We start from the raw sequence: 19166 nt of genomic DNA on the forward strand, positions 1-19166 counted from the left end.
CATTCCTCAATGGCATCCACCACGGACACACATTCCACATCCTCCTCCACCAAATCATCTTCGTCGTCTTTCTCTATCAACATCCTGGACAAACAATCTGCCCTGAAATTTTTACCACCGGCAATATGTCTCAATTCAAAATTAAACACCTGAAGTTTAGACACTAGTCTGGTCAACCTCGGAGACAGACTATTGGACCCAGTCACCTTGCAAAAAATAAAAGAAAGAGGTTTATGGTCCGATAACATTACAAATCTACGACCCCAGATGTACATTTTAAATTTCTTAGCAGCCCACACACATGGCAATGCCTCTCTCTCGATTTTACTATAGTGCTTCTCAAACTCTTTCAAAGATCTTGAGGCAAAAGCTACAGTTTGCTCCTTACCATTTACTTGCTGACCTAACACTGCACCCAAACCTTTCATACTCACATCCACCGAGATAACACAAGTACAGTCATCTCTAAACGCATGTAGAGCCCGAGCCGAAACAATCAACTCCTTAACCTTAACAAAGGATTCATCTAAATCTTTAGTCCAAATGAATTTCTGTCCTTTTTTTAAGCAACAACCGAAGAGGTTCCACTACTTGGGCATAATTTCCCACAAACCTTGCATAGTACTCTGCCAGCCCTAAAGAAGAGCGCAAAGAATCTTTATCCCCTGGAGGCGTGGCTTCTTTAAGAGCTCTTACCACAGAAAATTTTGGTTTGATACCAGACTCAGAAATCATATGGCCCAAGTACTCCAATTCTGACACTCCAACCTCACACTTGTCCTCCCTCACAGTCATTCCTCTTCCTCCTAGAATGGACAAAACTTTCCTCAATAAAATGTTATGTTCATCCATTGTTTTAGCAAAGATTAAAATATCGTCCAAATACGCTTGGACCCCCACCAGATTTTTAAATAAAGAGTCCATCAATCTTTGAAAGACGCTGGCTGCCGACGCTAACCCAAACGGAAGCCTCAAAAATTTAAAAGCGCCGAATGGAGTAACGAAGGTAGTCAGTACATGCGATTCCTTTGCCAAGGGAACCTGATGGTAAGCGGACTTTAGATCCAAAAGTGAAAACCATTTGGCCCCACCTAGATTCGCCAACAATTCATGGGTCTTTGGAAGGGGATGACAGTCCACCTTTATATTTTTGTTTAAGACCCCTGAGATCCGCACATAATCTGATATCATTCTTTTTTCGGTCTACGACGATGGGTGCGACCCATTGAGAAGACTGAGGGCTCGATAATTTTATCCTTACATAAATCCTCAAGCATTTTTTTAAGCTCCGCCCTGACACTCAAAGGAACTGGGCGTACCTTATGAAAAACTGGAGTTGTCCCCGGAATTAATCTAATCTTGTGTTCAGCCCCTTTCACCAAACCAATTCTATTGCTGAAAACAGTCTTAAATTCATTTACCAGATCCAAGCGATCTATTTTCGCACCTTCAACAAAACAAACAGGAAACTCACGCACCTTAATAGGATTCTCATCACCTGGAACAAGATACAAGCCCATCTTAGCCAGGTCCTTCCACCCCACAATATCTTTCCCTTTTATTGCTACGTGGATCTTAGTACCAATTGACCTTCCAAGAACTTGTAAATTTCCCATGAAAAAGCCCAACATATCGATATCTTTCTCCCCGAAAGCTTTTGGGTTCACATCCGTTAGTGTAAATTTCATGTTTCTACCCCACTTCTCATAAAAGGTAGTATCCCGAAGGATCGTGATAGGCGACCCAGAATCCGCCATTATATGCACATCAATGTCATCAATAGAAGCATCGCATAAAGGACCTTTAATAAAAACTGTACTTTCATCAGCTTCCACCATTAATAAAAGGTAATCAAAATTCTCACAACAATCTTCCATGTCAACATAGTTACATTAACTGGTTTCTTTTGAAACCTACAGACCTTTTGAAAATGGCCAACCTTCTTACAAATGGTGCAGCGTTTATTAATGGCTGGACAACCTTTAAAATTCCCAATGTGAAATTTAGATCCCCATTTAAAACAGGGGTTTGGTTTGGTTTGGTTTTGATTTGGCTTGTTCACCCATTTTTCTTTTCCAGCAACAGCATACAGACCCTCCTCCCCCATTTCTTCAGATACGAAATTCACTTTAGGAGAGGAGTCTACCATCATTGCCTTTGTAGAAATTATAGATCTCTCAATACTAAGACTTAGAACTACAACTTCAGACAAAGACGGATTCTTACAACTGAGAATCCTCTCCTTAACCTTAACCTTAGGGGAAGCACAATTAAAAACAAATTGGTCACGTATATAGTTATCAAGCAGGGTACCGAAATCACAAGTAATTGCTAAAATTCTTAATGCAGAAATATACTCATCAGTTTTTTCATCTTCCTTTTGTTTCCTTTTATAAAACTTATGTCTCTCCAACATATTAGGTGACTCCTCAAACTGCTTTTTAAGTCTCGCAATTGCTTCCACATATACATTCCATTGTCTATCCCCAGATTGTCCTGAAGGAGGAGGAATAGGCACTAAACTGTTAAAAATATGTTGGGCAGCCAAACCCAAACTGCCAAATATCAAAGCAAACTTCCTAGGAGGAGAATAGTCGATAGCATCAATAGCTATAATATGGTTTTCAAACAAACCAAACCACTCAGACCATAACAAAGAAGGTTTTCCCGGTTTCTCCAGAAAAGGAGGAGGTTGAGTGACTTCCCTGACCGCTGAAATATTAACTTAAATAATACAATATTCAGTAAACACACAAAATAACAGAATATTTCCTTTAAGAACTCCAAAAGATCTACAAACTTAAAAATAAAGAAAAAGGTGTGTGAATCACCGGTAAAATGATCGCACCAACAGTACCAAAGGTGTAGAAATGTTCCTGTGTTTCGTAAATCCCCAACTCTTCAAGTGTTTGTAAAACTTCCAAAGAAAGTAATTTATGAGAGAGAAAGGCGTGTGAATCACCGCAAAAAGAATCACACGAAAACTCTTTGAATGAAGACGTACTTCACTACCTCACCAAAATGGCCACCGAAGGACGTATCGTCACACGTCATACGTCGTGCGTTCCCACAATGCAGTGCGGGACCTTTCAGCAAACAATCCCCAAAGAACAGTGCAGAGAAGATTCCAAGACTGTGCAGCAAAGTTCCAAGGTGGAATATCCAGAAAACGTTTACCTACGAAAAGCAGGTGCGAGCTGGTAGCAGTGGTTGAGGCAACGATATTATAGCTCACCGAGGTAGGAAATAACCAAACAAGCTTGAAAAGTAAATGTGCCTCTTTAAATTCACCACAAATCCGGATCTCAGTTCAAAGTCAAAACACTTCCGAGATAAATAACAGTTTGTTTCTTCACACGATCCTCCGATCCAAAGAAGATCAAACAAACCAAAAATCAAATCCAAGTCTCGGCAAATGTAATTTCCTTCCGTGGCAATCCCAATACCGCAAAGAGCCAGGCAGACACCGTTAAAAAGTGTCGCTCACTGAGCCCGTAGAAATTACAATAAATCAACAAGAAATAATTATTTTCCGTTGCGTGGGTCGGTGGTTGAAACAAATCCCATCCTCGTCGCCAATATGTAGAAGACTGAACAGTCTTAATAAATCCAAGGAATTCAGCGTTGATAAAATAGGAAAGTTTATTCCAAGCTTTCAACCACAGGAGGAGCGCCTCATCAGCCCGGAGTCCGACAAGCAACTGACCATGCCCATCGAACCCCAGACTTCAGAAGGCTCCCAACAATCAAAGCAATACATTCTGTGCATGCGATGTAAGTACATTCTGTGCATGCGATGTAGGTACATTCTAAACAACACAGATTACATTATCACTACACAGGGACAGGCCTCGAAGTGTCTCATTTCTGACATCTGCCTGGTACATGGATAAAGTGAGAAAGCGGACACTTGGTCCTTGATCAGGGGGGCCGGGGAGCCCCCCGAGGGGGCCTTGTCTACGGCCTACTTAGCTGAATGATTAAGCAGATGGTACTTGAGAGCCGTGTGAGGGGCGGGGGGTTGTTGGGAGCAGAGGACTCTGGCCCTTGTGACAAAATGCCACTTAGACGCCATAATGTACTTCATGTGAAGAGGACAGTGGCCCGCAGGGACCTCTGAACTCGAGCCTGCTACAGTCAGTCTTGGGTGTGAAGGGATTGTTAGGGGGGGTGAGCGAGAAGTCTGCTGCCTCGATTTATTTATTTTTAAAAAGGGAACATTTGGAAATAAGGTCCTATTCGACTACCAGGCTGCACAACATAACTTTAGAGAGAACAAGGGAGAGTCGCTCTGCAGGGCACAGACGAGGTATCTAGGGAAGAGGGAGGCCTGGGGTTATGAGAGATGTGCGTGGGGGTGGAGCAATGAATCATTTGGACATGAGCCGGTGGATCCATACTATGGTTACAGATGATGAGTATGGAAAGAAATAATGCATGTGAGCTAGAAATAACGCATGTGAGCTAGAATTAACAGTCACATGATTGGACAAGGCACCTCTACGTGTACTTGACAGAAAGGTTGTGTGTAAGAAATGGAGGTGTACACAATAAACATAGCTAAGAGGGATTTATATTAAACGTGTACAGATAAGCAAGGTAGAAGCATGGAAACAGGGTACTGAAGGGTGAGCAAGAGAGTCTTGAATGAAGAGTGGGTACAGATAAGAGCGAGCAGTGGAGTGGGAAAGGGGCTGCAGAACAAGAGGACAACAATGAAGGATGGAGACTGAGTTTGTGGAAAAGGTATGTGTCCTGGAAGAAGGAATGTTTAGTCAGAGGTAGACATTGAGGCCTGGATTTAGTTTAAATTATTTTGCCTGGTACAAAACACTTACCAGTTTCAGATCAAAAATGTTTGGCACAAAAAGTTTGAGATATGTTCAACCCAGTTCGAAGAGAGCAACTTGGATGTTTTTTTTGTGTGATCTTTTTCCCGGCCGCTTTGATGATCTCAGTGGCTGCGTGGCTCACTGAGAACATCAAAGCAGCCGCGAAAGTGATCACGCAGGCTGACAAATGGTGCGTGCGCCCGGTGGACATTCACTGTACCCGATCCGCCTGCAGCCTTTGGGAGCACTTTTAGAAGCACCTTACTAAATATCTCGCATAGCATCGCTTACACGATAGCTAGGCAAGACCTAAAAAGAACCCACGGGAGTGAGATGAGAGAAAACTTAAGGGGTGGTAAAAATAGAGGATTCAAGACTAGTAGCACTAGTGACGTGTGGCTAAGAAAAACTTTGAGAGCCTCCACTTTGTTTGTATACAATTTGAGCCCTATAATCATGCACGATGCAGTTATCCTTCCAAATAAAGATGGTTCACTATTTGAATGAGATGTTTGTCTTCATTCCTGTGTATGCCATGGTGCAGAAATTGATTGGCTCTCCGTTATATGCATGCCACGTGGTAAAAATGAAGTTCAAACTTAAGTTTCTCATACTCCCATCCAGAGATTGGAAGTAAAATTATGTAATCTTTTATTTACAAAACCTAAGTATTGTCTGTCAAGACAGATAGCCCCTCAATTCTAGTCGATAGGAATTAAAAAATATGACGTTGAGAAAGGCTGGCCCTCTTGCAACTAAATTGTTTTCCTCAAAACATCTTTTGGCATATTTATTAAGAACCTTTCGCAAAGCCAATAGTTCTTGCTTGGCTGACAAACTTTCAGCTTCGGTGATGCTTTTTTTGTTTAATGTTTTTCTCAAAACTTTATTACAATGAAGCATTTTTGTTTCATCAAGCATTCATGTCCATTTTTGTTTCATCAAAAAACACACATAGGACCAGCGTCCCTGGTGCCGAAAGGGACTACATTTTCTATATAAGTGGACATTGTGCTAGAGCAAAATGTCCTCATTCGCAGTAAATGTATCCAGTCGCTAAAGCGGATTGACCCTGCTATATGCTGTAGTGGGTAGGAAAAATATATGAACAACACAACAGACCAGTGGATGAAGAGGGCTAGTTGAAAGCCCTTCAAAGTAAATATGTTATATATTTGTAATCTTACTACGATAAAGTCTTGGCTAATGCCAAGGCTAAAAATTGAAAACTGGCTTTTTTAATTACCTGAGGGTTTCCATGCTGATTATTTCTAATTAAATGACACAAGTGTTTTTACTTCTTTTCCTTTCTCTGACTCAAGTTTTCGAAAGTAAAGCTCGTTTTTAAAATGACTAGTTATACTGAATGGAATCACTTCAATTCTATATAGCATTTGTTAACCTATTGATAAAGATTTACTAGAAGAACTAATCCCTGAACAAAAACATCCGAAGAGTTCACTCTATTTTGCCCATTACACTTAGGTTCAGTTTCCTTACATATCCAGCCTGTGGGATCTTTATTCCACCTTGTGGTGGGGCTGGAATAGTACATTCGGAGTTTAAAGGTGTGTTAAATTGAATTTTAATTTAAAAATATTTATTGAGCGCTCGTACACCAGGCAGTTTCATGGCGCGATTGAGGAGAAAGAATGATTCCGGAGTGAAAGGGAGGATTTAGATTTTAAAGGCCTGTGAAAACAAATGGGTTTTTAGAGTGCTGCGGAACTCCAGGTAAGATGATGTCGATCTCATTTGGCGAGGTAGAGAGTTCCAAAATTGCGGCGCCAGAGCTGAGAACTTAGAGCCTCCCATTCTTCTCTTCTTGAACCTGGGCAACCAGGATATGATTTATGTCCCTTTTTCAACCAGCTGTCCGCTTTATATCCACTGATTTAGTTCACCCTTTTTTTCCTTCAGGCGAATGAGTAGAGGATATGACAATCTCTCCTCCTTGACTGCATTAATGGACAGACCCATTAGTTGTAATTTTTAGTGCACTGTCTTTTTTTCTTATCTTCTTCTCCCACTTTTTGCAAAATGGCATAGATTTGGAATGTTCGAATGTGTACAGACTGCAATCTGTGTTGTCCGCTCTCAGCTGTTGACTAGCACAACGCCATGTCTGCTACCTGCGGTGTTGGTGTGCAGGGAGCCACTTCCAGATACCTTTTCAAGCATCCACTCTCTTCCTCTGGAATGAACTCCATTAGTATTTTTCACTTTTGCAGTTAGCACTTGGGATTGGATTTTGAATCGCTAGAGACCCACCATTGGTTTGAGGTATTTGCCACTGGCACTGATACCTTGGTCACCAAAGGCTTGTATTTGGGAAGGGATGGCTGACACGTGAAGTATCTCAAGCCGATTTTCCATTGGGGGTGATGAATCCATTAGACCATCTTCCAAGATCTTTGATACAAAGGCGAGGGGAAACAGTATTAAAAGGAAAACATGGATACTTATGTACTCAGTTTGGGGAGCAACTTTTAGACATTCAAGCCAAAAAGTCTTCGGTCTGGCTCCTGCTCCTACCTGAAAGTGTTGCTTTTCATGGTACCACCAGACAGTTGCATCCCCAGCCTCTCCACAAGAGTCCTATAAATGTGCATGGTCAGCTTATGTCCACAAACGGTAAGGAAACCTGGAACGCCCCCCACGTACAAGAAGAATACAGATAAGCATTATGCACCAGATCCAATGATTTAGTTGTAGAGTCGTGGGTAGTCATATGTTTTATGACTCTATGCAGGAACAAGAATGTACGTAGAAAACCCAGACGAGGGAGACACTAAAGCTATTAATGATATCACTCAGAACCCCAAGGTGAAAAACATCCCCATTATTCAGTTATGCATATACAATGTCATGTTCCAAAACCATCCAGTATTTTGAACAGGCTTTTCCAACTGCTGTATTTTAAACAACGAAATAAATATGAAATGCACAAGGCAGGGTCCGGCTTCAAGATTGAGCGTTATGTCCCAAAAGGAAAAACAAGCTTTGTTTCTTGCTGCTATGATGCAGTTCAGCAGAGAGCTTGATTTTGAGGATTCTGCTCATGGTACTGGGTGGCTATTGGGCCCATATAGAACTGTATGAATACATTGTGCTAGAGGTGATGTACTAATGTTCAGTTTTGAGACTGGAGTTACAAAATAAAGACCTTACAATGCACATATTATTCTAACACTCCATATGCACATCTAAGGGGGCACCCAGCGAAATAAAAAAAACCTGTTAAGAATACACAGATGTATACCACTAATAGAAATCCGCAATATGGATTTCAGAACTGTCCTTGATGTGGCTAAGTTTTGAGACTTATTGCAACATCTTTCGTTAGAATGTCCTTATCGACATGACGTTGTTTTCCATTTCTGTTGCTTATTGAACTATTGTTCAGCATTAATGTTTTCTTGACACATTGCTACTTTTAACTGCAGGACTCGCTGCCATTTGTATATTTGCATTTCCATACTCGTCCTGCATTTATATTTATGAGTTGGGCATCACTGCCTTTAATGTCTCTAGTTCAAAGCTTAAAATCCTTACAGATGCGTTAGCTATGTATTGTACTGCAAGTGCACCGTTGATGCTGATGAAATGTCTTACTGTTTGCTGGTCCCTTTTGAAATGGCAGAAAATAATGTGGTGCCTAAAAATAAGGGGATTTGTATTTCTGAATAGGAAATTGATTTTTGTATTCTAAACAGTCTGTAACTAGCAATTGCAAATAGTATTTAGAACCTATCTTAGTAGTTGCAATACTGTTGCCAACAGTTTTATATCTGGTGAAAATATGCTATTTGCTAATGAAATCAACATAAAGGAATTACCTTCCACTACAAGCCATTAATTAATTTATACATGATATACAAGATAAAAACAAACCTGGTTTTTGTAAACCTTTTGTAACCATATTTTTTATTCTAAGTCACGGATAGCTTTGATATATGTAATAAACTTGTAGAATACAATATATATGTATTTCACTTTTACAATGCTCGCTTCCCTATGAAGACTCGCTATTTGGGGTTCCAACATTATTTAGGTAAAAATGGTGATTTCACTTGTGTGCATTTGTAAAAGCATGATGTTTCGATTCTTCATGCAGGCACAGAAGGCCTGGGATTTAGCATCACTTCGCGAGATGTGCCGGTTGGTGGCTCAGCTCCAATTTATGTGAAAAACATCCTACCGAGAGGGGCTGCTATTCAAGATGGCCGACTTAAGGCGGGAGACAGACTGCTTGAGGTAACGAAATGTGTTGCAAATGTGTCATTTTTACAGTCACCCTGTCGTACATACTTATTAGATAAAGTATTGTCAATTCAGTTATTATAGAGTGAAAATCTAAAAGCTAGATAGATTTCAGAATTGTTTAGATGAATTGATTCGTATCTATTTGTTCATCAACTGAACCATTGTAGTATAAATTGCTATGAAATTCACTGAAGGGTATTTTCGCTGCAGTGAGTTGGTTGTTTGTTGTATTGAACATCATTCAAGATTAGGGCTCCCGGTTTTATGGTATTTATATGTGTCATTTCCATCTGTATTTATCCATATTTATTGTTTGCTAAGTTTACTTGTATTTATCCATATCTATTTTAGATTTTGTGAAAAAATGAAGCTGAAATGTGTATATTTCTGCATTTATTTAACTAGTTCATTTGCACTCATGCCTGAACGCCTGACAGGTTTCAATGATATATACACAATCAGATGGTAGAATATGCACTTGTAAGAAATATGTAAATTTTAGTATCAAGGTGATGCAAGTCTACTGCTGTGAAGGCTCGAGTCTTTACTAAAATCCCTATTTTTTTTAATCCCCTTGCCTGTCAATCTACACAGCTATTGGCCTGGCAGTCATGATTGTCAGCATTCTGAGTCACTCAAAAACAACCCAATTTCCGTTTTTATCCACATTTAAAAATAAATACAGACAGGAAAATAAATGCTTTTCTAGCTGTAAAAATCTGTAAAAACAGAAAACAAGGAAGCTTATTCAAGATATACATAATGATAGTGTTGAACTGCTTCACAATCATAACTGTTACAGTGCCTCCCCAGTAGGACCCTATGCCTCTCCCGTAGGACCCTATTCACCCCCTCTAATGTTTAAAACATGTTATCTCATTTCTTTAGTGTTGGGTCATGTTGCATTTGTGCGATTTAAAAAAAAAAGCAAAAAACTGTCACTCTAGGTCAGACTTCCTAATAAATTATCTTAAATCCTCTACATTTATTTATAGTGTAAAGCCAGCTACTGGGGGGATAGCCTAGTGGGATAAGTTCATTCAGTTGAGATTTTTGTGTATAGCCCAGTTCGCAGATCTTGTGCCTGGCAGAAGATGATTGTCATGCGACATTCTCATTAGAAGGGAGGAGAGCGACACAGAAATTTAGTTTTCTCCATAATCGTTCCCAAGCGCTCTATTTATTGTTCTGTACATCCAGTTCCACCCTTGCCCACCTGTTCTGCTGTCTCAGACCACCCATACACATAGCCTTCGTGTGAAGTAAAGCACATTACAGGAACTCGAACATTTTCTGTTTACTATAGTAAACTTTTATTTCAATTGCGTCACCTGATGCGTGACCCCTTTTTCCTACGTCAAGCGAATTAAATTAGCATTATCCTGATTGTACTAATGTTTTATTAGGTCACCCTGAGGTCTGTGCGTTTCCAAAGAAAATGGGACTTTTTGATTAACTGCCTCCAAGCACCGGCGCCTTTATATTTTCTTGACTGACCTCTGGTTTTCTGGAACTACTTTCAAATCTCGGGCAGTGTTTCTTTTACATCTTCACTTGTGTCACAATTTCCTTTGTGTTTTGGAACAGTTTGCTCGCTTGCAATCTTCTTATGTCATAGTGCAGCCTCTAATGCCCATCGCTCTTGCGCGGCGTGAGATCTATGGTCCTTAGCTCGCTCTCCTTGGAACATCAATGTCCAGGCTATAACTCTCTCCCTGCATCGCAAGAGTGTGCAGGAAAAGCAAAAGCCTTTTAGGCGTCATGCGAGTTATTAATGGCAGACTGTAAATTCTCTATGATCACCCATTTAAGTAGTTCACATACATTATCCACAGATAGAGATGGCTTTTTTATGGAAACATGCCAATGGAATTGTACATTCCATATTTATAGTCGATAATGATGATTAATCATACCTCGAATATTCATTCTCGTACGTGACTCTTTCTCAGGCTAATATCTTTTATTCTCCCTTTTCTTCCTCATAGCTCACCATCCAAGTCTCTTGGATTCAGGGGCGTCTATTTTGTGGCTGCATTTGAAACCTTTTTCCGGCAGATTTGCAGTTGAACAAGAGCACATTTTTTCTTCATATGCTAGATAAAATAGTTTCACTGCTTCTGCAGCAGGTGTCTTTGACTTAAATGAAACATATTTCTGCAGTGTCTTTGACTAAACTGAAATATCACTAAGGCTTCCAGTTTTCCGTTTTTGCTGATTTTTACATATAAATACAGACAGAAAAAAATCAATTTCCTGTCTGTTTTTATTTTTTAAAGTGAAAAAATACTGAAAATTGTGCTTCTTGTAAGTGACTCTCTTTGTTATCCTTATGAATTCCAGACTAACTGCTAGGCAGATGGACACCATGGAGATTTAAAAACAGGATGAGATTCCCTTGTATACGGGCATATGTTAGCATATATTTTTATTGAATGCTAATATTTACTTCCCAGTTCAGTGTTTTGTTACATTTAGCTGCTTCATTTGCTAAAACGCAACAGGCATCACAGTTTGTGTGCATGTTTATTAGTTAAATAAATGTGGAAATATACCATTTTATGACTCCATTTATTCTCAAAACATAAAATAAATCTGGATAAATACCAATAAAAAGGCCCAAAAATAAATATGGATAAATACAAACGAAAAAGTAAAATAAATTAGTACCATAAAGCAGGGAGCCCTAAACACAAAGAGTTAAATAATTTAAACTTTCACTTGTGAAAATCCATTAATTAGAGCAATCTGCCACAAGGTCTTTCTTGTCAACCCAAAATGGAATCCCTTTATCGCCTGTTCTGCAACCTCAGAGTCTAATTCTGACTTCATCATAATCAAAGGAGGCTTCAATTATGCTGTTCATTTTGATCTCGGTTCTGTCAGTCTCCAATTACTAACTTTTGAGGTAGTTTACACTGCCATCCTAGCCGTGAGAAATTTAGTGGAAAATGTTCAAGAGTCTTCTCAGTTGTGCAGGGATGAGTGGCCCTCAAGAGTCCTCAGTCATACAGGGTACGAGTGTAATGTGCGGCCCATCATCAGTCGGTTAGATGCTCCTTGAATAGATTCTCCGAATTTTTGCAGACTGTCAAAACAGATGTACGAGAGGATGCTTTCCCGTAATCTATGCTAGTAGATGCAAAAGGGTAGTTTGTTGTGATTTTTCTTGTTCATGCAAGGAGGCTAATCTCCAAACGAACGCTGAAAAACCCTCTTTATGTATAGTTATGGTCAAACGTGTTGTCATGCTCCCCTACAGAAGTGACACTGCATTGTCAGCAGAGCAGTCAGTCAGAAAGCAGTCTTGTACTACTCAAAGTTAGCTCACGCTGATTTGTTTTTTATATATAGTTTTATTGATCGTGCAGGACTTCTGTTTGCATAATTTCTTATATGATGTGCACTACTTTATAACCTTGGAGAGGAAAAGGAATCTCATCATATTCAGTGCTTCTACCTTGTTGGAGGTTTGCATGCCCTACATAATTCAACCCTATTTGTCTTTTGTTTCTCCTTTGTTTCGTTATGTGAATGTAGTATATATGCACTCTAGCAAGGTTAATGGCCAGAAGTTCTAAATATCTTGAAGAGGTGATGGGGTGTGACCTTCACTTGGGTTGCATTGGAAGTGTAGGTCACCATTCTTCGTCCAAAGTGCTCAGACTCTGAGATCAATCAATCAATCAATCATGTGCCTGGTCTGAGGGACACAGACTTACCAAATAGCCAGAATTTTTCTGCAAGATCTTTTTAATCTGTTGGTCTCTCACACTGGTACCCACTTAGTCACCGTGGCTCAGTCCTCAAGTTCCTCTTATCTAATGGGCTGTAATTTAGACCCCTCCTAGACCCTGGGAGCTCTATACCTCTCTGGCCTTTGTCTCACTGACCACTGTACCATTAGGGCTGTGAATGTAATACGGTAGCGCCTGCCGCTAGCTCCATGTTTCAGGATACAGTTTTTCAAGTCATGGGCTTTAATTTGGCAAACTGACAGTTTTTTAGAGATGTATTGATGGATTTCTTCAGTCAAACCAACTTGACTGATGAACATTATAATAGTGATTTGTAACAGAAAACCCAAATACCTGGAATAGTGTACTGACAAGATGGAGCTAGGTTGCAGTAGCAATGTCTTGCATGTTCTAGACACCGAACAAAGGTGAGCCTTACTCTTAGAGTGTCCTGCCTCTAGAAGGGGAAAAGTATGAGGAGAAATAGGATGTGGTGGAGGTAAAGCCACCACGGTGGCCTAGAAACCACTTCAGTGGTCCTTGTGGCGACTGGTTGTAGTGGACTTCTTTTCTGGGCACATGCATGCATTTTGAAAATGCAGCCTTCTGTTTTCAAAGGCTTCAAAATGGAGATTGTTCAAGACTACCCCAATATGTCACTGTTCGTGCAGATTAGAAACCCTCGGCGAACTTCAATAAAACTTTAGCTTTCCAAGGACCCCGTGTCTCTATAATGTGCGCCAACAATGTGACCGTTTAACTGCCAGGCTTTTAAATACCTGTGTGACATTGAGTGATTAATGGCGACTCAGGTTCATGAGCTAATTTGGCTTGAAAGGGAAAGAGGCCATGGATCATTCAAACCTTTCAGTGATTGAAAGTGCATGCTGCTGCCACAGAGGCTGGTCCTCCTACAGTGTTAGCAGACTAGTGTGTAAATTCCACTGTTTGCATTATTCTGCCTCCTCAAGCGATGCGCCATGTTGTTCTGTGACAAAGAAGAGCTATGACAATTAGCATCCGCAATTGTTAACGATGTAGTAAGGCGGGTCTCAAGAGCCTTGCATCAATTTGAATTTTCGTGTGCAAGTCTTAGTGTTCCCATTGCAATTCTGAATATACCATGTTTAAATTAGAGGGGGAAGAACCTGTGTTCAGAGCTTAAACCCTTCATCAGGAGCAAAGAAGTCCGAGTAGTTTACTGAGAGGAATGTTGGGTCTTTTCCACACTGTCCGAATAGATGGTAATAGTATACCGTGTATGTTCCATGGATTATAAGACAAGCATTTGCAATGCAATGGTCTCGGCATCATTAAAGGTAGAGCTATTGGCATTGCTCATGACATTTCTTTTTTTTTCTTTAAATCATAAATAAATGGCATTGTCATTTACATTGCCAATACACACCACTCTGCACCTGCACTCACTGCTCTGCACTCACTACTCTGCATTCTGCACACTCACTCTGCACTCACTACTCTGCACTCTGCACTCACTACTCACTACTCACTACTCTGCACTCTGCACTCACTACTCACTACTCTGCACTCACTACTCACTACTCACTACTCTGCACTCACTACTCACTACTCTGCACTCACTACTCACTACTCTGCACTCACTACTCTGCACTCTCTACTCACTACTCTGCACTCACTACTCTGCACTCACTACTCTGCACTCACTACTCTGCACTCACTACTCTGCACTCACTACTCTGCACTCACTACTCTGCATTCTGCACACTCACTCTGCACTCACTACTCTGCACTCTGCACTCACTACTCTGCACTCACTACTCACTACTCTGCACTCACTACCCTGCACTCACTACTCTGCACTCACTACTCTGCACTCACTACTCTGCACTCACTACTCTGCACTCACTACTCTGCACTCACTACTCTGCATTCTGCACACTCACTCACTACTCACTACTCTGCACTCTGCACTCACTACTCTGCACTCACTACTCACTACTCTGCACTCACTACTCACTACCCCGCACTCACTACTCTGCACTCACTACTCTGCACTCACTACTCTGCACTCACTACTCACTACTCTGCACTCAATACTCACTACTCTGCACTCACTACTCACTACTCTGCACTCACTACTCACTACTCTGCACTCACTACTCTGCACTCACTACTCTGCACTCACTACTCTGCACTCACTACTCTGCACTCACTACTCTGCACTCACTACTCTGCATTCTGCACACTCACTCTGCACTCACTACTCTGCACTCTGCACTCACTACTCTGCACTCACTACTCACTACTCACTACTCTGCGCTCACTACTCTGCGCTCACTACTCTGCGCTCACTACTCTGCGCTCACTACTCTGCGCTCACTACTCTGCGCTCACTACTCTGCGCTCACTACTCTGCGCTCACTACTCTGCGCTCACTACTCTGCACTCACTACTCACTACTCACTACTCACTACTCTGCACTCACTACTCACTACTCTGCACTCACTACTCTGCACTCACTACTCACTACTCTGCACTCACTACTCACTACTCTGCACTCACTACTCTGCACTCACTACTCACTACTCTGTACTCACTACTCACTACTCTGCACTCGCTACTCTGCACTCACTACTCTGCACTCGCTACTCTGCACTCACTACTCTGCACTCACTACTCACTACTCTGCACTCACTACTCACTACTCTGCAATCGCTACTCACTACTCTGCACTCTACTCTGCACTCACTACTCTGCACTCACTACTCTGCACTCACTACTCTGCACTCACTACTCTGCACTCACTACTCACTACTCTGCACTTACTACTCACTACTCTGCACTCACTACTCTGCACTCACTACTCTGCACTCACTACTCTGCACTCACTACTCTGCACTCACTACTCACTACTCTGCACTCACTACTCACTACTCTGCACTCACTACTCACTACTCTGCACTCACTACTCACTACTCTGCACTCACTACTCTGCACTCACTACTCTGCACTCACTACTCTGCACTCACTACTCACTACTCTGCACTCACTACTCACTACTCTGCACTCACTACTCACTACTCTGCACTCACTACTCTGCGCTCACTACTCTGCGCTCACTACTCTGCGCTCACTACTCTGCACTCACTACTCTGCACTCACTACTCTGCACTCACTACTCTGCACTCACTACTCTGCACTCACTACTCTGCACTCACTACTCTGCACTCACTACTCTGCACTCACTACTCACCACTCTGCACTCACTACTCTGCACTCACTACTCACTACTCTGCACTCACTACTCTGCACTCACTACTCTGCACTCACTACTCACTACTCTGCACTCACTACTCTGCACTCACTACTCACTACTCTGCACTCACTACTCTGCACTCACTACTCTGCACTCACTACTCTGCACTCACTACTCTGCACTCACTACTCTGCACTCACTACTCTGCACTCGCGATGGACGACAGAGGCAACGCGCAGAGATTACGTCACTAGTGCACAAACTGGATAATCCAGGGAGTGTCCCGGCCTTCAGGTATGCGAGTCCATCCGTCCTTGCTGTTATATTAAACATCAGAATCCTGGTCTCACATGAGCACTTCCTTACCCAGCGCCCATTCGGGAAAGGCATGCAATAATCAGAAGCCCCTGACACTGACCTGTCCGCTGGAATGCGTGTGGCCAGCAGCAGCGGCATAGCTGAAAATGATGCCCCCTGCACAATGTGATGAGGGGTTCACGAGCCTCTCATATCTTACAGATATTGTTTGGCCCTAAGCTGAATGGGGGCGCCCTTGAGGGGGTCGTGGCCCCGTGGAGTGCTGGGGCCATTCTGAGCCACAGGGACTGCAGCAGCCTTTGTTACCCCTGGCCAGCAGAACTTTTCCAGACACCTCATGTCTCACTCATCGAGCGTGACTCTCACTCCATCCATCTAGCAGTCTTACTGTTGGTGAGTCTCATTGCACCATGGAATAGAGTCTGGCACCTAACAGTAAACTTTTTTCTGTTAAAACATTAATTTTCCATCCTAACTCTCACATCTCACTTTGGTGCACTCTTGGACATTCTGTGCGCACATATACCAGAGAAGAGCGTGTCACGCTGCAGCTGGTGTGAGATTTGTGATTATAACTCAAGCAGTGGTCTTTTTTCACATTTGTGGTGACCGCACGCAACCCTAACCACTCAGTTTAAGTGTGCAAAGTTTGCAATACTAGAAGCATTGAGAAAATCCTGAGAACTCTCACAGGTGCACGAGTATGAGGTAATCTCTTTCTTTGCTCCTCTCAGGGACTGAAACCTGTCAGAAAGGTCTTCTAATTGAATGTCGAAAACCCGTAATGCAATTAAACGCCACCGAGGTAGGTTACCACTTAATGCGTTTATGAGAGATTTGTATCTGCTTAATTGTGCACGTCCACTGGAATAGATTACAAAGTAGCTCCATCAATACACTTTACATTTCAGATGAACTGTGAACAATCTCGCGGATACTGCGATTAAGGAATGGGGTCATAAACGCTGCAATGTATTGAAAGAAAACTTTCTTTTGCGCGCTAAATATTTATAATCATTAGCCGACGTTCAAGCTTTATTGTTGTTTAGACTGGAGCAGGATAGCTACAGAAGGGGCCCACAAAGGGGAAACTCGCCTGTCATTGTTCCACATCTTTGAGAGATGTTTGCCTTTGCCTGACAACGTCACTTTTATAGAAACCCTTCATTTAGGTTGTCACATTATTCTGAGTTATTGTTTGATTGGGGAAAGCTAGCAAGTGTGGGCCCCTCGGGGGATTCGGGTGCACACATATTAATCATAGGGGGTCAAATCCGTCGCTAGGGGGCTGAGGAGTGGTGCCTGTTACACACATGCCCTGTTGGTGTTCCAGTTCTGCGTGTGGCTGGGGCGCAGCTGCGGCAATATTTCCCTATTATGCATGCATGTCATTCCCGAACTCAGTGAGCGCAGGTAGGACGGGAAGTCAGGCAAAGTCGCCTGTGACGGGGCGGGGCTGCGTACGTAACCGGAAGAGAAGGCGGAGTGAAAGCGTCTCGCGAGTCGCGACGCCAGAAGGAGAGCGGAGTCCCTCAGAATTGATCTGGTAAGTTACAAAGGGCTGGGGGGGGGGGCTCGGTTCCCTCGTTGTGTGTGTATGCATGTGTGCGACGGCGGGGGAGAGGGGGGGTGCACTCGTGTGTGTATGTGTGTGTGTGTGTGCGCGCGCGTGTGTGTATGTCTGCGGAGGGGGGGTGGGTGTCTCTGTATGTATGTGCGTGGGCGCTTGTGTGTGTGTGTATGCGCATGCGTGTGTGGTGCTTGCGCATCCCAGGAGACAGCGCCTGGCCACAGCGCGCGTTCCAGTTACAAATCGCCTGGAAGGATGCGCGTGGCCAGGACTGTCTCCTGGGAAGCATAGTCGCTGACAAAAGATCTCCGGCGGAGACGCGCTTCCGCGCGTTGACGCCGAGACCTAAAAAACTGTTTAAAACAGTAAGAAGTGAGTTTTGGGTCCGATGCACAGTTGTTTCTATAAACATATCTTTAAGGCAGCAAATCACTCCTTTTACATCTTTCAGTAATTCACAAAATTACTACTTCCAGTTCCCCTGCCATGTGTGTTGAGAAATCCACAGTAGTACATCCTGCTCGAGGGGTCTGAAAGGGTTTTTTACGAGGTGTCGTTGGCTTTATAGAATTGCAAACACCCACAAAGATGTCCATTTGTGGGCATTAATACACTGAAATCTGTTACTATCTCGCCCTGCAAAAAGTCAAAGATTTGCCCAAAATGAGAGCAGGAGTAACTCCCGTCCAGGAAGGGGAGGGGAATATTCAGCATCAGATTTTCTAGAGGGGCTAGGAAAGGGCTTTCACCACGGTGTGGAGGGAGGAAAGAGTTCTGTTGTTCATTAGGCTGCCCCTCTACTGTGTGGAGTAAGTGGCCTTATAATGTCACATGGCATTTGCAGTCCTACTCCTGCAAACCTACGCTTTTTTTGGCTTTCCATGTATACCTGTTTTATGAATTATGAAATTATGAGCGGAAAAGTACATACAGTAGCAAGTCGTAGAACTCCCCCTGTACTTTTTATAATTATTTATGTGAACCAGACCCTTTATAGCTATCACGAGTTTTATGATTAGTTATTGGTAGATTTTGGCTTCAATTTAGGGCTGTGAGATGCTATTACTGACTGTATGTGTTTGAAGATAATACGGTTTTAGTGACAATTCTGTAAGGCAATTCTAGTTCCAAAAATCTATTAACAGTTGGACAAAGTTCACATGCTTCATTACCGGCCCCCTGTATCTTTTAAGGAAAATAATGAG

The 19166-nt window shown here is 42.3% G+C and overlaps 1 protein-coding gene across 7 annotated transcripts in view; it reads left to right on the forward strand.

Annotated features, from left to right (window-relative positions):
* The window catches only part of PARD3 (par-3 family cell polarity regulator), a 1412997-nt gene that overhangs the window by 748441 nt on the left and 645390 nt on the right, over positions 1 to 19166 (forward strand). For all 7 annotated transcript variants that reach the window (XM_086941535.1, XM_086941533.1, XM_086941537.1 and 4 more), the window contains exon 10: positions 8950 to 9089. In XM_086941535.1, the coding sequence (XP_086797661.1) occupies positions 8950 to 9089 (140 nt within the window). The remainder of the gene's footprint in view (positions 1 to 8949; positions 9090 to 19166) is intronic.

The sequence above is a fragment of the Lissotriton vulgaris genome, chromosome 10 (assembly GCF_964263255.1).
Source record: "Lissotriton vulgaris chromosome 10, aLisVul1.2, whole genome shotgun sequence".
NCBI lineage: Eukaryota > Metazoa > Chordata > Amphibia > Caudata > Salamandridae > Lissotriton > Lissotriton vulgaris.